Here is a 23,306-nt window from a genome sequence, read left to right as displayed (position 1 = left end):
ATGAACATAGATTCATTCAAAGTCACATTAGATAAAAACACCTCAGAACATCCAGCCCAATATCCCAAAAATATAGCATTTCCCCAAAAATAAATGAATATACAGTGGTCCCTCAAGTTACAATATTAATTGGTTCCAGGACGACCATTGTATGTTGAGACCATTGTATGTTGAGATCATAACTCTATGGAAACCTGGTAATTGGTTCTGAAGCCCCAAAATATCATCCAAAAATAGGAAAAAGTGAGGATTAAAGAAAAATAAGTAGATAATTAATATAAATAAAGCAAGTCCTTACATATAACAGTAAGAAAGAGCTGCTGGGAGCTGTATATAAAGCAAATCCTTACACATAAAAGTAAGAAAGAGCTGCTGGGTGCTGTATATAAAGCAAATCCTTTCACATAAAAGTAAGAAATTGCTGCTGGGAGCTGTAAATCACTGTCTGTCAGTGTTTCTCAACCAGGGTGTCTCCAGCTGTTGCAAAACTACAACACCCAGCATGCCTGGACAGCCGAAGGCTTTCCGGTCATGCTGGGAGTTGTAGTTTTGCAACAGCTGGAGACACCCTGGTTGGAAAATGCTGGTCTATGTAGAGGACAGGAGCTTCTTCAGGGTTTTGTACAGAATACACAATGTCCTAAAAAAGTAACATGGAGACGCCCTCACCTGGTGTCCAAAGGAGCAGCTAACCCTGGGACATGTAAAGAGTAGAGAACATGTATTACCTCCCTGTACTGTAGGGGGCGCTACCAGCCAGTCAGTGCATACACTTCAGTAATACGGGGGTTTTACCAGTAAAATGTCCTTTCTGATTTGTCAGTTCTTCCGGGTATTGACACATTTCACAGATCTGGACTGTCTGTAACATTGCATGTTGAGTCTGGTTTCAACTTACGATGGTCCAGAAAAGACCATTGTATGTTGAAACTATTGTATGTTGAGGCCATTGTAAGTTGAGGGATCACTGTACTGGGAAACCGCTCCAGACAGAACCGAAATTCTATCCCGTTATATGTCTTATATTGGCCTCTGTTTTTTATTTTGTGCCCTTTTTGGGTTGTCTATCTGCTTCTGTCACATAGGTTTTTTATTTTTTTTATTTTTTTTTTATGTTTACTGATCCCAGTAGGAATATCTTGTATCTACCAAGATCCTTTCCATTTCTTCACTGTTGATCTTTTGGATGCAGTTAAATCATCCGGGTATAAAATGCATGGTGCCTGTCCAGGAAGCACTTGAGGTTTGGCTGATAATAGGACAAGAGCCAATGTGGCAAGGGAGGGGGCACAGTCATCATTGGCGGTGAGTAAACCCCTTGTATCTATGAGGCTTTGCCAGTGAAGCATTATTCTTACCTCAGTGAGTTTAACCATGTAACTTCACATCTGGCCTGCAGATGGCGCTGGTTTTCCAGTGGGGAAAAAAAAAAGAAGAGGGGGAGGTGTGGCACAGGAGAGACAGAAAGAGGGGAGGGGGAAGCAGGGAATCATAAGCTGTCTGTGCATGTAGAGGAGAAGGAAGAATGGAGGGGTGATGAGTGGGAGGCATGGGGCGAGCTGTGGATTTAGGGATGCCTTTTGTGGGGCTCAGGAATCCTTGGCTGGGCCTGATGGTGATGTGCTGCATAGGCTGCCATGCAAAATCACTGGTGGAGCCCCCAATGCCTCAGGGTAAGTCTGCAGAATGGGAAGACAATGAAATGGGTGGTAGCAGGGTCAGGGGGTGTGCATGGAGCTCTATATGAAGACATTGCATGCATCTTGTGGTAGCGGCGTGATGCCTGCTGGATGTGGGGTGCTTGCAGGCTCTATTGTTAACATTTCTGGGGTGAGGGCATTTGAGAATTCAGGGCGCCTGATCTTTGATTGGAGGGGGTGGTTCTGATCTGTGATAGGAGAGAGGGCTCCTGGTATGTGATTGGCTCAGACTGATAAATCAGGGTGACCCTATTCTGCTGATTTCAGGAAGACTTCATTCATTTTCTTGGGGTGCAGTCGCTGTCAGGTCATGTGGATGAGGCTGGAGTAGTGGTGGGTAGGTGGATTACTGTAGTTAGTTAGGGGAGGGGGTTACAGTCTCTAGGGTAATTGTAATGTGTGATGTAATGGGTGGGGATGGATTTGGGGGTGTACAAACAGCTAATCTATCCATGGCTGGAGGAGGATTCTTTTACAGTGACTGATGATACATTGTATGCATCTTATGGAGAGAGAATTGTTACATTGTAATACACAGGATGCATATAAGGGGCAACATTTTGTATCGTGACACGATGAGGTAATTCATTCTGAAAGTCGCTAAGGGGTCAATTGCCTTAATATCACATGACGCCCTGTCCCGTAGGGGCCGTTGTATCAAGGAGGAGGTGGCGAGACCCCCCCCTGGCACACTCACATGTTTGGGGAATGTGATTCTCCAGGGAAAAGTGTATGTTAGCAGTCTCTCTCTCTCTCTGTTTGTAGTAATTCCCAATATCAGCTGTCTCAGCTCCCAGCTGTCTTCTTGGCAGACGACTGTCTGTTTCAATTCTCTTACAAGGGGCATCTGTGCCTGGTGAGATTTAGGGAGGTCACAATTTGAGTTATTTTCAGGATTACTAGTATAATACAAATAATTGTAGGTGCAAAAGACTAGACAAAAGACTGCATATTGTACATGCAGGGGAGACCTTCCCTTTTTAATATAGGGTGCCATGGTGCAATGGTACAAATCTGCTAGGCATCATAGCAACCAATCAGGATGCAGCTTCTATCACTCCAGTGCCATTCAGCGTTCATGAACACGGGGAGCTCAGTGGTTGCCATGCACTGGATTCACTCTTACAAGCGTGTGTTTTAATAGTATGCATGAAGATGAGTCTATTACAATGTAATACATGGGTACTGTGCAGCCCACTCTCAGGGCCTATTGTCATGTACATTGAGGTGAATGGGAGCCAAGCTACGGTTACCTGGCACCACTGCTATACAAGGACGACGAAGTGCAGGGCATCAGATTGACAGGGGGTATCACCACCCCGACAATCAGCAATTGATAGCTTAGATAGGCCATTTATCAATAATAAAAAAAAAAAAACCTTGAAGCAGATTTGAAGCTGCGTTCAGTCATTTAGTTTACATTGAAATCTACAACTTCCAATGAAATATGCACAGGATACTGTATGTGCGAATACACCCTAAACAGGTATTCCCCTTTGCTCAGAGTACAGATAAGTAAAAAAAGGAACCTATACTTACTCTGCTCACTTCTCTGCCACCGCCACTGTCTCTGTGTCAGTCTATGCTGCAAGCCCTTCTTTGATCATTGTCGGCACAAGAACCTTCCAGCTCAGTCAGTGGTGACAGTGGTGTCCCATTTTAGCCACTGACTGCCTGTGCAGAAAGGTCCTTCTGCCGACAATAACAAATGGAAGGGCTTTCAGCATAGACAGACAGAGAGTGGCGGTGGCGGGGGAGTGAGGAGAGTAAGTATAGGGGTTGTTCATTGAAAAACAACATATCCCCTAGCCACAGTGTGTGATTGTGGAGACTCCATCCACTGGGACCCCCCAAGATCTCCAGAACGAGACCCCGCTCACTGTGCATTCTGGAGCTGCAGACACCACATAATCCATTGATTTCTATGAGTGCTGTACTCTGATATCTCTGGTGCTACCATAGAAATATGAGGCATCCGTAGCTCCAGGATGCGCTGAGAGCCAGAACATCCAGAGCTCCATGTTTCCACCACTCCAGACCTTTCCGTGACATCAATTCTATATCTCTTTCTTTGCTGTGAATGCAGTTCCTCAGGGGAGGAGACTGCTGCACAGGCCCTTACTACAAAATTGAAAAGGGTAACGGGAACAACCAGGGATGTGCTCCTTCTATTCAAGGGTTCTAGAGCAGTATTTATGGTAAGAAAAACAAAATCTGCAGCATCCCAAGTTAGATCCACTCAAAATATTCACTGCAGTACTCAATAAAGGTGGTGAAAAAACAGAATAACTTTTATTCCATCAAAACGCAAGCAGGCAACATTTCATTCCTCGAGAAAGGTCCCGGAGAGGAGTAGAGGACTGGAACATTGCCTGCTTACGTTTTGATGGGATAAAAGTTTTTCAGTTTTTTCCCCAACTCTTTGGAATGCTGCAGTGAATATTCTGTGTCTTTACAATACGTACACCTTTGAAATAACAGAATGGCTATGGGTTATTCTATATGTATAGTGCAATTGGGTGGGTTGGATAAAAGGGTGAATTTGGATGTATTTCATGGATAAACCTTGTGCTTCCCATCAGTCCTATTAGCACCAGTTCTACCATGGCAATTTGATTATCAGTGTGGCATGATGCTTGGTGTCACTTTGCTTAGTGGGTCAGGCTTGGTGATGTTGCTCCTGTTGAGCTCCAAGTGATAGTGGTGGTCCCTGGTGGCTTTTTCCACACCCTTCCAGCCTTGATTAATATATCTTTACCAGCTGGCAGAGGGGAGCCTACTGAAGACCACCCCTCATGGCTCTGAAAGCCATTTCCAGCTGAAGTTATAACTGACTACATTGCTGAATTTCAGAGTGAATCATACTTTATTGAAATAAGGGATTCAATGGTTCGGGCAGCATGAAACTTCTGACGCATTCCCTTTAATGAATAAAGTATACAAGTGTGAAGGTTAGAAAGAAGAAAAAAACATGCGGAAATCCTACATATATATGGGGTACCAGTAGATACTCTAGCATAATATGCCCACAAATGGTGGCTTCATTTAATAAGAAAGACCCTTAATATAGAATACCAAAAAAACTGAGCTACTCAAATTAAAGTGAAAAAATATATATATATTTTAAGGTTGTAGAGCTCACATAGGCTGTGGCTGCCATCCTGCAGGGGAGAGAGGGAGCCATATAACATAGACCAGAATGGTGCCCCATTAAATTGCACCCAATGCACAGTACCCGAGCCAAGTCAGGGATGACAAGGAATCAACTTACATCCTCTTCATACTCTCCATGTCAGTGCTACCTGAAAGTAGCCAAGGACTTATTCATGTCTCATTTCCCTTACTAGTAGGGGCGTACATAGAGGGAGATCCCATAAGGGCAATTTCACATGTGACATGAATATATACCACTAAATTTGCACTAAAAATGAGTAATTTTTAAAGACATGTTTTTAGAGTTGACACAGGTTTTATGCAACATGTGAATTTTGCCCTAACAGCTTTGATAGTAAACCCCAGCACCCATTTTATAACTCTTGTGCTTATTCTCTTCCCTGTTTTCTAGCAATGCAGGTTCCCTAATACTGATAAGGATGGGACCAACCAGTGCTGGGCCCCTCTCTTCGTGAGTCCCATAGCAGCCACATAGTCTGCTTCTATGGGCACGTACGCCATTGCCTCCCATCACTGATCTTATCAGCAAAGATCAGCTCCCAGACATCTATTTTTTATAGGCTGATTGAATTATCAGTCTATGTCCGATTTCAGACAAGTGTAATGCAAACACGTATTGATGTCTGTATTAAGTCTACAAGTTGCGTCCTGAGGGGTCTGATGACCCAAACTAAGGGCTTCATAAACATCTACGTCATAAATTCTAGTCATTAGACCAGTGGTCTGGCCAAAACTTGCAGCCGTGATACAGACACACAAAAAAAAAAATGGCCATATTATGGTTGTCTGAAATCGGCCTGTGATTGTATGCAATAAGAATAGGCAGACAAGGCTTCGAAATGCTCACTGCAATACGGAAGCTGTCTTATATGATTGCATTCTTGGTCTAAAAATCAGGGTAAGAGCTCACACTTCCAATCACCCACACCTGAGCATGGAAAGGCTGGCAGCGCCTCCAGACACATCAAGCGATATCAAAAACAAGGGATCCAGCTCCACCGGTGCAGTTTAAAAACAGGTCACCTATTTAGACATCAGATAAGTACACACAGGACAAGGCAGCAACTCTGATGCATTTCTGGTAGTTAAGACCCTTAATCATTGCCATGAAAAAGGGTATTATCCATCTGAAACGCGTTAGAATTGCTGTGTTGTCCCATGTGTCCTTATACTTGTTTTTAAACCACACAGGTAGAGCTTGGATTCCTTGTTTTGGCCATTTCTGGTCTAGGGACCAGGGTCCTGCTCTATGTTTGGCTTGCAGACAGTCCTGACACATTCATGTGACCCGGGGTAGGATGTAACACTGTATTTTTTATGTGTGTGTGCATCACTGGATGTCTCCCGGGGCTTCTGCTTTGTGTTAGTTGGTAGCTTGGGATCTACTTACTGTGACAAACAGCCGTGTTTAGTGTGTATGAGACGCCGGGGCTCTCCTGCGTTATTTTTGTAAGATTTCCTCTTCTAACACACAGTATATTGTGCCTATTGTCTCTGGCCAGCTCCCAGGCCACAAGTTAGTTAGTCATCGGATTTATCTCTGGCCGTCTCATTTCCTATCTCTTTTTACGTCCTATGTCCTTTCTCCTTTGTTGTGTCGCCTTTTTATATGGTATGGGCTATATCCACAGTTCCTTTCCAGGCTTGTTATGTCTTTGATTGTATATGGGAAACATTTCTATCTTCAGTTAAAACAGAGTTCCCCAACCAGTGGCTCTCCCACTGTTGCAAAATGACAACTCTCATCATGCTATGGCTGTCAGGGCAGGATGGGAGTTGTAGTTTTACAGCAGTACAGGGAACACTCATTTAAATTAACAGTATGGGCAAAGTTGCTACACTGTAATGCAGTATTTCCCAATCAGTGTGCCTCCAGCTGTTGCAAAACTACAACTCCCTGCATGTCTGGACAGCCTTCCTATGCAATGCATAGTGTAGTGCATGAAACGCACTGTGCCCTTGATTTTTTGTTGCTGAATGTGTATGTAAATTATGTAAATTTTATGCTGCTTGCATGATACACAGATGCAGCAGGGCCAAGTTTGCTAGCTGTCACTACTCAGGGCATGTACTCCCAATAGCAAATCATATTCCTCTGGTAGATCCTTGTCCGTACTTCAGTCCTAGGTCAGACTCATAACTTGAGGGGCTGCAGAGGTAGCAGTCGCACCTGGGCCCGTATGCCTGTGAGGCCTCAAAGTATCTTCTGCCTCTTGTATTATCTATGGCCTATGGCAGGTGGGGACCCTGGAACAAATTTTGCACTGGACCCAGGAGCCTTAAGTTACACCTCTGGGGAGACCTGTCTTGTCTGTACATCAGTGGTAAAGCTGACCGTCTTCGGCAAAGCACTCCAGGTCCTCTGTAATGTTGTGTCTCCTAGTCTACCCCCTCCCTCTCCCCCCTTCATTTCTTTACCCAATTGTGAGTTTTACCCAATTGTGAGCCTAGCGGATGTGAATGAGGTCGTTACCAGGACAACGGGAGCCGTCTGACATCCCATTCACAAGAGCTGAATACTGGGAGACTGTCCCAAGACCTGTCACACTGCATGTACCCAAATAGAGGAGAAAAAGTAATGGAGTAATAGGAGGTGATATAGGGGGGGGGGGGGGGGTTATGGAGTAATAGGAGGAGATATAGGGGGGGGGGGTTTATGGAGTAATAGGAGGAGATATAGGGGGGGGGGGTTATATGGAGTAATAGGAGGAGATATAGGGGGGGGGGGGTTTATGGAGTAATAGGAGGAGATATAGGGGGGGGGGTTATATGGAATAATAGGAGGAGATATAGGGGGGGGGTTATATGGAGTAATAGGAGGAGATATAGGGGAGGTCATGTGGAGTAATAGGAGGAGATATAGGGAGATTATATTGAGTAATAGGAGGAGATATAGGGGAGGTTATATGGAGTAATAGGAGGAGATGTAGGAGAGGTTATATGGTGTAATAGGAGGAGATATAGGGAGGTTATATGAAGTAATAGGAGGAGATATAGGGGAGGTTATATGGAGTAATAGGAGGAGATATAGGAGAGGTTATATGGAGTAATAGGAGGAGATATAGGGGAGGTTATATGGAGTAATAGGAGGAGATATAGGAGAGGTTATATGGAGTAATAGGAGGAGATATAGGAGAGGTTATATGGAGTAATAGGAGGAGATATAGGAGAGGTTATATGGAGTAATAGGAGGAGATATAGGAGAGGTTATATGGAGTAATAGGAGCAGATATAGGAGAGGTTATATGGAGTAATAGGAGGATATAGGGGAGGTTATATGGAGTAATAGGAGGAGATATAGGGGAGGTTATATGAAGTAATAGGAGGAGATATAGGAGAGGTTATATGGAGTAATAGGAGGAGATATAGGGGAGGTTATATGGAGTAATAGGAGGAGATATAGGAGAGTTATATGGAGTAATAGGAGGAGATATAGGGGAGATTATATGGAGTAATAGGAGGAGATATAGAGGAGGTTATATGAAGTAATAGGAGGAGATATAGGGGAGATTATATGGAGTAATATGAGGAGATATAGGAGAAGTTATATGGAGTAATAGGAGGGGATATAGGGGAGATTATATGGAGTAATAGGAGGAGATATAGGGGAGGTTGTATGAAGTAATAGGAGGAGATATAGGAGAGGTTATATGGAGTAATAGGAGGAGATATAGGAGAGGTTATATGGAGTAATAGGAGGAGATATAGGGGAGGTTATATGGAGTAATAGGAGGGGATATAGGGGAGGTTATATGGAGTAATAGGAGGAGATATAGGGGAGATTATATGGAGTAATAGGAGGAGATATAGGGGAGGTTATATGGAGTAATAGGAGGAGATATAGGAGAAGTTATATGGAGTAATAGGAGGAGATATAGGGGAGATTATATGGAGTAATAGGAGGAGATATAGGAGAGGTTATATGGAGTAATAGGAGGAGATATATGAGAGGTTATATGGAGTAATAGGAGGAGATATAGGAGAGGTTATATGGAGTAATAGGAGGGGATATAGGGGAGGTTATATGGAGTAATAGGAGGAGATATAGGGGAGGTTATATGGAGTAATAGGAGGAGATATAGGGGAGTTATATAGAGTAATAGTAGGAGATATAGGAGAGGTTATATGGAGTAATAGGAGGAGATATAGGAGAGTTATATAGAGTAATAGTAGGAGATATAGGAGAGGTTATATGGAGTAATAGGAGAAGATATAGGAGAGGTTATATGGAGTAATAGGAGGGGATATAGGAGAGGTTATATGGAGTAATAGGAGGAGATATAGGGGAGGTTATATGGAGTAATAGGAGGAGATATAGGAGAGGTTATATGGAGTAATAGGAGGAGATATAGGGGAGGTTATATGGAGTAATAGGAGGAGATATAGGGGGGTTATATGGAGTAATAGGAGGAGATATAGGAGAGGTTATATGGAGTAATAGGAGGAGATATAGAGGAGGTTATATGGAGTAATAGGAGGAGATATAGGGGATGTTATATGGAGTAATAGGAGGAGATATAGGGAGGTTATATGGAGTAATAGGAGAAGATATAGGAGAGGTTATATGGAGTAATAGGAGGAGATATAGGAGAGGTTATATGGAGTAATAGGAGGAGATAAAGGGGAGGTTATATGGAGTAATAGGAGGAGATATAGGAGAGGTTATATGGAGTAATAGGAGGAGATATAGGGGAGGTTATATGGGGTAATAGGAGGAGATATAGGGAGGTTATATGGAGTAATAGGAGGAGATATAGGGGGAGGTTATATGGAGTAATAGGAGGAGATATAGGGCAGATTATATGGAGTAATAGGAGGAGATATAGGGGAGATTATATGGAGTAATAAGAGGAAATATAGGGGAGATTATATGGAGTAATAGGAGGAGATATAGAAGAGGTTATATGGAGTAATAGGAGGAGATATAGGAGAGGTTATATGGAGTAATAGGAGGAGATATAGAGGAGGTTATATGGAGTAATAGGAGGAGATATAGGGGAGGTTATATGGAGTAATAGGAGGAGATATAGAGGAGGTTATATGGAGTAATAGGAGGAGATATAGGGGAGGTTATATGCAGTAATAGGAGGAGATATAGGAGAGGTTATATGGAGTAATAGGAGGAGATATAGGGGGGTTATATGGAGTAATAAGAGGAGATATAGGAGAGGTTATATGGAGTAATAGGAGGAGATATAGGGGAGGATATATGGAGTAATAGGAGGAGATATAGGGGAGGATATATGGAGTAATAGGAGGAGATATAGGGGAGGTTATATGCAGTAATAGGAGGAGATATAGGAGAGGTTATATGGAGTAATAGGAGGAGATATAGGGCAGATTATATGGAGTAATAGGAGGAGGTATAGGGGAGATTATATGGAGTAATAGGAGGAAATATAGGGGAGATTATATGGAGTAATAGGAGGAGATATAGAAGAGGTTATATGGAGTAATAGGAGGAGATATAGGAGAGGTTATATGGAGTAATAGGAGGAGATATAGGGGGAGGTTATATGGAGTAATAGGAGGAGATATAGGGGAGGTTATATGGAGTAATAGGAGGAGATATAGGGGGGTTATATGGAGTAATAGGAGGAGATATAGGGAGGTTATATGGAGTAATAGGAGGAGATATAGGAGAGGTTATATGGAGTAATAGGAGGAGATATAGAGGAGGTTATATGGAGTAATAGGAGGAGATATAGGAGAGGTTATATGGAGTAATAGGAGGAGATATAGAGGAGGTTATATGGAGTAATAGGAGGAGATATAGGGGAGGTTATATGGAGTAATAGGAGGAGATATAGGGAGGTTATATGGAGTAATAGGAGAAGATATAGGAGAGGTTATATGGAGTAATAGGAGGGGATATAGGAGAGGTTATATGGAGTAATAGGAGGAGATATAGGGGAGGTTATATGGAGTAATAGGAGGAGATATAGGAGAGGTTATATGGAGTAATAGGAGGAGATATAGGGGGGGTTATATGGAGTAATAGGAGGAGATATAGGGGGGTTATATGGAGTAATAGGAGGAGATATAGGAGAGGTTATATGGAGTAATAGGAGGAGATATAGAGGAGGTTATATGGAGTAATAGGAGGAGATATAGGGGAGGTTATATGCAGTAATAGGAGGAGATATAGGAGAGGTTATATGGAGTAATAGGAGGAGATATAGGGGGGTTATATGGAGTAATAAGAGGAGATATAGGAGAGGTTATATGGAGTAATAGGAGGAGATATAGGGGAGGATATATGGAGTAATAGGAGGAGATATAGGGGAGGATATATGGAGTAATAGGAGGAGATATAGGGGAGGTTATATGGAGTAATAGGAGGAGATATAGGGCAGATTATATGGAGTAATAGGAGGAGATATAGGGGAGATTATATGGAGTAATAGGAGGAAATATAGGGGAGATTATATGGAGTAATAGGAGGAGATATAGAAGAGGTTATATGGAGTAATAGGAGGAGATATAGGAGAGGTTATATGGAGTAATAGGAGGAGATATAGGAGAGGTTATATGGAGTAATAGGAAGAGATATAGGGGAGGTTATATGGAGTAATAGGAGGAGATATAGGGGAGGTTATATGGAGTAATAGGAGGAGATATAGGGAGGTTATATGGAGTAATAGGAGGAGATATAGGGGGAGGTTATATGGAGTAATAGGAGGAGATATAGGGTAGGTTATATGGAGTAATAGGAGGAGATATAGGGGAGGTTATATGGAGTAATAGGAGGAGATATAGGGGGTTATATGGAGTAATAGGAGGAGATATAGCAGAGATTATATGGAGTAATAGGAGGAGATATAGGGGAGGTTATATGGAGTAATAGGAGGAGATATAGGAGAGGTTATATGGAGTAATAGGAGGAGATATAGAGGAGGTTATATGGAGTAATAGGAGGAGATATAGGAGAGGTTATATGGAGTAATAGGAGGAGATATAGGGGAGGTTATATGGAGTAATAGGAGGAGATATAGGGGAGGTTATATGGAGTAATAGGAGGAGATATAGGGGAGGTTATATGGAGTAATAGGAGGAGATATAGGGAGGTTATATGGAGTAATAGAAGGATATATAGGGGAGGTTATATGGAGTAATAGGAGGAGATATAGGGGAGATTATATGGAGTAATAGGAGGAGATGTAGGGGAGGTTATATGGAGTAATAGGAGGAGATATAGGGGAGATTATATGGAGTAATAGGAGGAGATATGGGGGAGGATATATGGAGTAATAGGAGGAGATATAGGAGAAGTTATATGGAGTAATAGGAGGGGATATAGGGGAGATTATATGGAGTAATAGGAGGAGATATAGGAGAGGTTATATGGAGTAATAGGAGGAGATATAGGGGAGGTTATATGGAGTAATAGGAGGAGATATAGGGGAGGTTATATGGAGTAATAGGAGGAGATATAGGAGAGGTTATATGAAGTAATAGGAGGAGATATAGGGGAGATTATATGGAGTAATAGGAGGAGATATGGGGGAGGATATATGGAGTAATAGGAGGAGATATAGGAGAAGTTATATGGAGTAATAGGAGGGGATATAGGGGAGATTATATGGAGTAATAGGAGGAGATATAGGGGAGGTTATATGGAGTAATAGGAGGAGATATAGGGGAGGTTGTATGGAGTAATAGGAGGAGATATAGGAGAGGTTATATGGAGTAATAGGAGGAGATATAGGAGAGGTTATATGGAGTAATAGGAGGGGATATATGAGAGGTTATATGGAGTAATAGGAGGAGATATAGGAGTGGTTATATGGAGTAATAGGAGGGGATATAGGGGAGGTTATATGGAGTAATAGGAGGAGATATAGGGGAGATTATATGGAGTAATAGGAGGAGATATAGGGGAGGTTATATGGAGTAATAGAAGGAGATGTAGGGGAGGTTATATGGAGTAATAGGAGGAGATATAGGAGAGGTTATATGGAGTAATAGGAGGAGATATAGGAGAGGTTATATGGAGTAATAGGAGGAGATATAGGGGAGGTTATATGGAGTAATAGGAGGAGATATAGGGAGGTTATATGGAGTAATAGGAGGAGATATAGGGAGGTTATATGGAGTAATAGGAGGAGATGTAGGGGAGGTTATATGGAGTAATAGGAGGAGATATAGGGGAGATTATATGGAGTAATAGGAGGAGATATAGAGGAGGTTATATGGAGTAATAGGAGGAGATATAGGGGAGGTTATATGGAGTAATAGGAGGAGATATAGGGGAGGTTATATGGAGTAATAGGAGGAGATATAGGAGAGGTTATATGGAGTAATAGGAGGAGATATAGGGGAGGTTATATGGAGTAATAGGAGGAGATATAGGAGAGGTTATATGGAGTAATAGGAGGAGATATAGGGGAGGTTATATGGAGTAATAGGAGGAGATATAGGAGAGGTTATATGGAGTAATAGGAGGAGATATAGGGGAGGTTATATGGAGTAATAGGAGGAGATATAGGAGCGGGTATATGGAGTAATAGGAGGAGATATAGAGGAGGTTATATGGAGTAATAGGAGGAGATATAGGAGAGGTTATATGGAGTAATAGGAGGAGATATAGGGGAGGTTATATGGAGTAATAGGAGGAGATATAGGGGAGGTTATATGGAGTAATAGGAGGAGATATAGGGGAGGTTATATGGAGTAATAGGAGGAGATATAGGGGAGGTTATATGGAGTAATAGGAGGAGATATAGAGGAGGTTATATGGAGTAATAGGAGGAGATATAGGGGAGGTTATATGGAGTAATAGGAGGAGATATAGGGGAGGTTATATGGAGTAATAGGAGGAGATATAGGAGAGGTTATATGGAGTAATAGGAGGAGATATAGGGGAGGTTATATGGAGTAATAGGAGGAGATATAGGAGAGGTTATATGGAGTAATAGGAGGAGATATAGCAGAGGTTATATGGAGTAATAGGAGGAGATATAGGGGAGGTTATATGGAGTAATAGGAGGAGATATAGGGAGGTTATATGGAGTAATAGGAGGAGATATAGGGGAGGTTATATGGAGTAATAGGATGAGATATAGGGGAGGTTATATGGAGTAATAGGAGGAGATATAGGAGAGGTTATATGGAGTAATAGGAGGAGATATAGGGGAGGTTATATGGAGTAATAGGAGGAGATATAGGGAGGTTATATGGAGTAATAGGAGGAGATATAGGAGAGGTTATATGGAGTAATAGGAGGAGATATAGGAGAGGTTATATGGAGTAATAGGAGGAGATATAGGAGAGGTTATATGGAGTAATTGGAGGAGATATAGGGGAGGTTATATGGAGTAATAGGAGGAGATATAGGAGAAGTTATATGGAGTAATAGGAGGAGATATAGGAGAGGTTATATGGAGTAATAGGAGGAGATATAGGAGAGGTTATATGGAGTAATAGGAGGAGATATAGGAGAGGTTATATGGAGTAATAGGAGGAGATATAGGAGAGGTTATATGGAGTAATAGGAGGAGATATAGGGGAGGTTATATGGAGTAATAGGAGGAGATATAGGAGAGGTTATATGGAGTAATAGGAGGAGATATAGGGAGGTTATATGGAGTAATTGGAGGAGATATAGAGGAGGTTATATGGAGTAATAGGAGGAGATATAGGAGAGGTTATATGGAGTAATAGGAGGAGGTTATATGGAGTAATAGGAGGAGATATAGGGGAGGTTATATGGAGTAATAGGAGGAGATATAGGAGAGGTTATATGGAGTAATAGGAGGAGATATAGGAGAGGTTATATGGAGTAATAGGAGGAGATATAGGAGAGGTTATATGGAGTAATAGGAGGAGATATAGAGGAGGTTATATGGAGTAATAGGAGGAGATATAGGAGAGGTTATATGGAGTAATTGGAGGAGATATAGGAGAGGTTATATGGAGTAATTGGAGGAGATATAGATGTTATCTAAAGTAATAGGTGTTTCATGTTACTGCTTTGAGTAATTATTTTGTGTAACTTAGGAACATTCTTTGCGAGGATAGAAAAAAGACAATGCATTTGGAAAGTCTTCAGACCCTTTCACTTTTTTTACATAATAGGAGGAGATATAGGAGAGGTTATATGGAGTAATAGGAGGAGATATAGGGGAGGTTATATGGAGTAATAGGAGGAGATATAGGAGAGGTTATATGGAGTAATAGGAGGAGGTTATATGGAGTAATAGGAGGAGATATAGGGGAGGTTATATGGAGTAATAGGAGGAGATATAGGAGAGGTTATATGGAGTAATAGGAGGAGATATAGGAGAGGTTATATGGAGTAATAGGAGGAGATATAGGAGAGGTTATATGGAGTAATTGGAGGAGATATAGATGTTATCTAAAGTAATAGGTGTTTCATGTTACTGCTTTGAGTAATTATTTTGTGTAACTTAGGAACATTCTTTGCGAGGATAGAAAAAAGACAATGCATTTGGAAAGTCTTCAGACCCTTTCACTTTTTTTACATGTTATATTGTGGCCTTGTGCTAAAATAAAATTCCAGTTTTTCCCCTTCATGCAACGCTCAGTACCCTATAATAACAGTTAAAACAGAATGTAAGAAATCTTGCCTCATTTATTGAAAAGGAAATACTATAATATTGCATTGACTTAAGTAATCAGACCCTTTTCTCAGTTGAGTCACCTTCGGGAGGAGTTACTGCCTCCAATCTTGGCTATGACACCACAAGGTTTGCACACCTAGATTTGGGCATTTTTTGTCATTCTTCTCTGCAGATCCTCTCAAGCTGTGGAATTTGATGCTTTCAGGTTGGATGGGGACCATCGGTGGAAGCCAATTTCTGTTCTCTCTAGACATGTTCAATTGGGTTCAGGTCAGGGCTCTGGCTGAGCCACACGAGGACATTCACAAAGTTGTCCCTAAGCTACTCCATATTGTCTTGGCTGTGTGCTTAAGGTCATTGTTGGAAGGTGAACCCAGGTGGGGTCCAGAGCGCTCTGAATGGCTCTGATTATTAAAAATATCTCTGTACAGTGGACCCTCAACATACGATGGTAATTCGTTCCAAATGAACCATCGTTAGTTGAAACCATCGTATGTTGAGGGATCTGTGCAATGAAAAGTATAGGAAGTTATACTCACCTGTCCCTACCGCTCCGGACCGTCACCGCTGCCTTGGATGCTGCCCTCCATCCCTGTCGCGGCGTCCCCGGGATCTCTCTGCCGCTCCTTACCGTCTCTGCTGCCTGGGATCGTCGCTCTTCATCGCCGCCACCACATCGCTGCGCACGCCACTCCTATTGGATGACGGGACGGCGTGAGCAGCGACGTGATGACGACGAAGGAGAGCGACGGTGATGCAGGGGATCCTGAAGAGGACGGTCCGGAGCGTCGGGAACAGGTGAGTGATCATCACCGGACCACAGGGGGCACCTTAAACGGCTATCCGGTGGCAGCTGAAGCAGTCTGTGCTGCCGGATACCCGTTTATGCGATGGCCCCGACATACAACATCATATGTTGATGCTGCCTTCAACATGCGATGGCTTCTGAGAGGCCATCGTATGTTGAAATGATCATTTGTCGGGGCCATCGTAGGTCAGGGGGTCACTGTACAGGGTTAAGGAAAGCTAAATGGAGCAGTCTCCCTATCCCATTTGCTGAAAAACACCCCCATTGCATTATGCTGTCACCACCATGCTTTATTGTAGGATGGTATTGGGCAGTTAATAACTTATGAGGTTTTCTTGAGACATGACGTTTAAACTGTGAGAAACAAGATTCTCTAGTCAGATCTGATGAAACCAAGATTACATTTTTTGGCAGCAATTTTAAAGGGGTACTCCGGTGGAATTTTTTTTTTTTAATCAACAGGTACCAGAAAGTTAAACAGATTAGACCTTGTTCACACTGGTGTGGTGCCGTGCGGCGTCCGTTGCTGCCGTGGCGCCGTGTCTGCGGGGGGGGGTGCGGCCCATAGACTGGTTTGAGTGGCATTGGGGCTGCTCTGCCGGTGGGTCGTTCCCCCCCCCCCCTGTGGGCATTGGTGTCGCGGCGGTGGTGGTCACCGCCCGGTGCTGCGCCATTTTATGCTAGGGACGTTAGGGATCCACTCTGGATAGGTGGCCTTGACGTGGCGAGTGGGCTTGTACTTTTTGATCAAAAATGTATACTAACAACCTGTTAGTTTTTGATATTATGCTGAGAAGCAATCAGATCATTATACAAGATTGTAGATGTGCACCATGTCTGTTTTTTTACCCGAATTCACAGATTTGTAAATTACTTTTAATCTTTAGCCTCCCAGTACTTTTAAGCAGCTGTATGCTACAGAAGAAATTCTATTCTTTTGAATTTCTTTTTTGTCTTGTCCACAGTGCTCTCTGCTGACACCTGATGCCTGTATCAGGAACTGTCCAGAACAGCATAGGTTTGCTAAAGGGATTTTCTCCTGCACTGGACAGTTCCTGATACTGGCATTAGGTGTCAGCAGAGAGCACTGTATACAAGACAAAATATAAATTCAAAAAGAAAAGAATTTCCTCTATAGCATACAGCTGCTAAAAAGTACTGGAAGGGTAAAGATGTTTTAATAGAACAAATCTGTTTAACTTTCTGGCACCAGCTGATTTTTTCTCCACTGGAGTACCCTTTTAAGCGCTTTAGTTGCTTTGTCTCCAAACTATTTGCAGGCCTTTATGTGTCTTTTACTGAGGAGAGGCTTCTTTCTGGGTCACGCTTCCATAAAGCCCAGAATAGGGGAGGCAGCAGTGACGGTTGACCTTCTGGAAGTTTCTCCTATCTGCACCCAGGATCTTTTTTGCTTAACCAGAGTTACTATTGGGTTCTTGGTAACCTCACTTAGTAAGACCCTTCTTCCCCAATTACTTAGTTTGTTGGGGTGGCCAGCTCTAGAAATAGGCCTGGTTTTTTCAAACTTCTTCATTGAAGAATTTTGCAGGGGACTGTGCTCTTGGAAACTTTCAGTGTGGCAAAGACTTTTTGTACCCTTCTCCAGATCTGTGCCTCAACACAATCCTGTTTCTGAGCTCTACAGGCAGTTCTTTCTACCTCATACAAGAAAGAAAAGTGCTCCATAGCGTAACACCAGAGGGAGTGTAAGAATGATCACACACCAAGTGCTGCTTACCCTGAGTGGTTGTATACCGTCATACACAACAATGATATGTGCATTATATGTATTCGATATCGGTTCTGTCTGCAGCCTCCAAATTGTAGAGAATAGGGATAAGCGTCACAAAACCAAACTGCAGGATTATTTCAGCGCTGACCGGACCACAGGACACAACCAGGACGGTGAATGGAGGATTTATTACACAGAATGCAACGCGTTTCGCTGCACATGCACAGCTTCCTCAGGCATCACAATACAGAGAATAATGGGGTTTATATAGCAAAAAATTTACCCTTCCCTATCTAATGCAAATAGAAAAATAGGCTATCAAATAACATTACATGAGTATCTGCAATTGCATGTAAGTTACTAACATTAATAATTACGTATCAAGAATTTAAATATTACATATTTATGTTAAAACATGTCATAACTATAAAATCATAAACCAAATATAAAACAGCACATATATTTGGCAAAATATATATGCTTTATTGTGGTATTTTATATTTGGTTTATGATTTTATAGTCATGACATATTTTAATATAAATATGCTATATTTTAATTCTTGATACGTAATTATTAATGTTAGTCATTCTCATGCAATTCAATACAGAAATTTATGTGCACTACTTTGGTAGATGTATACAATGACATTGGCTATCCCTCAACACTGATGTTAAAATTGAGACATTCGCCAGTGTATCCTTATATGAAGGACACACCAGAGACCGCACACCAACGCCAAGGTTTCTCAAGATGGTGCGGGACCTACGCTAATCCTACCTGTGCTTGATAAGCAAAACAGGGGCCAGTGGGCAATTACGGCAGCATTCGGTTGACTCACAACTTCCTCCCAGATACCCTCCAGCGTGACTGAGCACACATGCAATGGGAGGAGGGAGGCAAGCTGCAAGCCCCACCTGAGTTGGCTAATATGGGTGCCTGGCCTCACAGGTGCTACCTTAATGCTGCCTTGAAGATATTCAAGGCGCATTAATTTCTCATGCAATTGCAGATATTCATGTAATGTTATTTGATAGCCTATTTTTCTATTTGCATTAGATAGGGAAGGGTTAATTTTTTGCTATATAAACCCCATTATTCTCTGTATTGTGATGCCTGAGGAAGCTGTGCATGTGCAGCGAAACGCGTTGCATTCTGTGTAATGAATCCTCCATTCACCGTCCTGGTTGTGTCCTGTGGTCCGGTCAGCGCTGAAATAATCCTGCCTTTTGGTTTGGTTTCCTTATCATTTCCACCTCATGGCTTGGTTTTTGCTTTGATCTACGTTGTCAGCTGTGAGACCTTATACAGACAGGGCTGTGTCTTTCCCTATATATATATATATATATATATATATATATATATATATATATATATATATATATAATACCGCGGGGCACTTATCGATACAATATCACCTCTCACACTTTTTCCGGTAAGGGACAATCGTTCGTCTCCTCACCTCCTCCAAGTACTCTTTACTCTCAGAAGGATAATATAGTAAGATTGTAGATAGGTCAACTCACTACAGTAACCATATCAATAACCATAAACACCACGTGTATAAAACAAAAATTAAACAACTTTACTGTTTGAGTCCAGCAATTGGTGCTAGAGATGAGCGAACTTACAGTAAATTCGATTCGTCACGAACTCCTAGGACTGTATCCACTGTAGACTCTCCTAGGACTGTATCCACCTCTTCCAGCCCACCGGAGCACCGGAAAGCTGAACTAATTTATGCTGGAAAAGGCATCAACTGCCGAGCCGAGAACTTCGTGACGAATCGATTTTACTGTAAGTTCGCTCATCTCTAATTGGTGCCCAACCATGGATTAACACATGCCTATGTGGAAAAATATATACGAGTATTGTGTTTTGGGAAAAGGGCCGTAAGTGCCATAAGAACCCTTATTTTATTTGGGTGGCAGTGACCTAGAAGAGGTTACTGGAGCGGAAATGTTTCCACTGTCTTAGTAGTGATGTTATTCAGAAGCGAGAGAATATATAAGGAATAGAGGGTATTAGGAGATTATTCTTGTGTTGGTGTAAAATTATCCCAAAAAGTACAACCCTAAACAAACTCTCATTATTCAGAAAAAAAAAGGTGTGGTCTGTGAAGAGGCGCAGCTATCCCTCTGCTTTCCCTTTGAACAATGTAGAGAACATTAGATGGTGTGCCAGAGAACACTTACTGTCATGGTTCCCCACAGATTACAAGTAATTACTAGGGTACCCAGGAACACTTTGGGGAATCGTTACTTGTAAGGGTCTATTCACGCAGCAGAATCTCCACATGCGGAATTCCGCACAGATTCCGCATGCTAATGAAAGCCCAATAGACTTCTATGGGATTCTGCACTCCCATTCACACTTCTGAATTTCCGCATGCACATTCCGCATAAAATCTGAATAAGGCTGCATTCACACCACATTTTCGCATTACAGTTCCCGTATACGTTTTCTATGTGAAAACTGTATGGAACCGTATTGGAAAACGTATGCATTGACTCCCCATTCAAAACCGTATGTACTGACTCTCCATTCAAAACCGTATGCCAAAAGATGCATCAGGTTGTGTCCGTTTTGCATCCTGTAAGGTTTTGGCAGTTTTTTTTCCTGTACCCAAAACCGTAGCCTACCACAGTTTTAGGTCCGGTTGAAAAACTGTATTAAACCGTATACATTTTTTTTAAACATGGGAGTCAATGGGAACCGTACAGAACTGAGGGTGCATACAGTTCCATCCAGTTTTCACCATACGGTTTTTGACTTTGCAGTTTTTTTCTTGGAATTTCAATCAAACAAGTAAAACTTTATTCGAAATAGAGTGAAAAGTTAAAAACGTATAAGTTTTTTTCTTAAAAAACGGATGCAACCGGATGCCATTTTTCAAACCGTATACGGTTTTTAACTGTTTACGGGTTAAAATTTGTTCACAAGTTTTGATACAGTTTAGTCAGGTTTTGAGGAATCCGTTTTTCCTCAAAAACCTGATACGGGAACTGTATTGCAAAAACGTGGTGTGAATGCAGCCTAAGCCAGAAACCAGCCAAGTGAATGCAAATGTTCTTTTGTTGCCAAATTATTCCCTAAAATGTGAACATGCAAAATCGGTGGTTTGATATACATAGTGGGGGAGAAAATTTATCAAAACCAGGGGACAGGCAAAGTTGCCCAGATGCCCTTAGCAACCAATCAGATCACTTCTTTCATTTTGAAGAGGCCTTGTTAAGAATGAAAGAAGCGATCTGATTGGTTGCTATGGGCAACTGGGCTACTTTGCCTCTCCACAGGTTTTGATAAATCTCCCCCAGTGTGTTCCCCCGAGCTAGCACTGCTGGTGAATTACTTATACAGTACAGTACTATTGACGGCTTGTGTCATATTCGTTTTATGTTCGCGAAAGTCGCATATTCGCTATGTTTGTTCTCTTTCCTTTTTTTTCCATGCGAAAAATTATAATGAAATTCCCATAGTGCGCATTCGCAATGATATCACCTAAAAGAAGGGAGGGATCAGTGTCCACTCTGGAAGTGCTGATATTTGCACGAATATTCACATAAATTCGGATAGAAATAAACCCAAACAATATTGTCCACAATAGAAAAGGTCAGGATTATTGCAAAATTTGGAAATTGTATACTGTCATTGTCATAGTACTAGAGAGGAGCGAACGTACAGTAAATTCGATTCGTCACGAACTTCTCGGCTTGGCAGTTGATGACTTTATCCTGCATAAATTAGTTCAGCTTTCCGGTGCTCCGATGGGCTAGAAAAGGTGGATACAGTCCTACGAGACTCTTTCCTAGGACTGTATCCACCTTTTCCAGCCCACCGGAGCACCTGAAGGCTGAACTAATTTACGCAGGATAAGTCATCAACTGCCGAGCCGAGAAGTACGTGACGAATCGAATTTACTGTAAGTTCGCTCATCTCTATATAGTACACTACTTCATGCACTTTCTCTGCTGCCTCGACAATATGTATACTGTATGATAAAATGTCAGTAAATGTGCAAGTATCAACCGATACCAATTTCTGCCTTATGCTTTTTGTTTCCATTATCGTTTTTTTTTTTTTAATCTTACAAAGTCATGAAAATCTTGTAATATATCTCATAATGTTTTTCATTGGTGTACGCAACTGAGCCCATATCTATATCCTTGGCAGAAGTCAACATAAAAGTCCAGGTATACGAAAATGGAGACCTATCGCCCCTGGCCTCGGCAGTGGTTGAGATATTTGGGAATCAGAGCGGCCTGGCTTCTGGAGTCACCGATCAGGATGGAATGGCCGTGCTGGGCATCAGCTACAGACTGGGGACCTGGGTTCTTGTTGCTGCTAGCAAGAGAGGCTACGTGACCAACTCTGTGCCCTGGCGTGTGGATAGACTTCCACGTAAGGATTGTGAGACATGCCATATGTATGTGTATATGCGTGTAATGCCGAGTTCATTGTTATGTGCTCTGGTGGAAGTTCTTTGGGTAATATAGGAAATGCATGGCAGACTACTATAAGCTGGTACACTCACCTAACACCTACCTGGGTCCAGCATGGTAAATGTTGGGATCTTTCCCATCACATTACGGTGATTTCGTTATGATCTATAATTTTGAGGGAGAAGGCCTATGGTGAGGATTTAATCAATTCAAATCAATATTCGACATATTAGATATAGGATACCTACCGTATTTTTCGCCCTATAGGACGCTCCGGCATATAAGACGCACCCAATTTTACATGAGGAAAATCTAGAATACAATGTAAAGTATAGGTCACAGTGATGTTCAACCAGCGGACCTCCAGATGTTGCAAAACTACAACTCCCGGCATGCCCGGATAGCCGTTGGCTGTCCGGGCATGCCAGGAGTTGTAGTTTTGCAACATCTGGAGGTCCACAGGTTGAAGACCACTGGTATAGGAGGTAATACTCACGTGTCCCCGCCGCTCTGGACCGTCACCGCTCGTCACCGCTGCCCTGGATGTCACCCTCTATCGCTGTCCCCTATCTAAAGGATAGGGGATAAGTTGCCTGATCACGCGGGGTCCCGCCGCTGGGGACCCCCGTGATCTCACACGCAGCACCCCGCTCTCATCAGGCTCCGGAGCGAACATCCGCTCCGGGTCTGATGACGGGGCCGGTGATCGTGATGTCACAGCTCCGCCCCCGTGTGATGTCACGCTCCACCCCTCAATGCAAGTCTATGGCAGGGGGCGAGACAGCTGTCTCGCCCCCTGCCATAGACTTACATTGAGGGGGCGGAGCGTGACATCACATGGGGGCGGAGCTGTGACGTCACGATACTCC

General features: G+C 42.4%; 1 protein-coding gene across 3 annotated transcripts in view; it reads left to right on the top strand.

The window, feature by feature from the left end:
- Positions 1–1,479: 1,479 nt before the first annotated feature.
- FAM171A2 (family with sequence similarity 171 member A2) overlaps positions 1,480–23,306 on the top strand; it is a 41,259-nt gene continuing 19,432 nt past the window's right edge. For 2 of the 3 annotated variants that reach the window (XM_056547723.1, XM_056547721.1), the window contains exons 1-2: positions 1,480–1,673; positions 22,169–22,405. In XM_056547723.1, the coding sequence (XP_056403698.1) occupies positions 1,550–1,673; positions 22,169–22,405 (361 nt within the window). In that variant the 5' untranslated portion in view covers positions 1,480–1,549. The remainder of the gene's footprint in view (positions 1,674–22,168; positions 22,406–23,306) is intronic. The other variant, XM_056547722.1, reaches the window with a different exon arrangement.

Source organism: Hyla sarda, chromosome 12 (genome assembly GCF_029499605.1).
Source record: "Hyla sarda isolate aHylSar1 chromosome 12, aHylSar1.hap1, whole genome shotgun sequence".
NCBI classification, from domain to species: Eukaryota; Metazoa; Chordata; class Amphibia; order Anura; family Hylidae; genus Hyla; species Hyla sarda.
The sequence above is the reverse complement of the archived record's forward strand: the minus strand, read 5'-3'. Positions and strand labels throughout refer to the sequence as shown.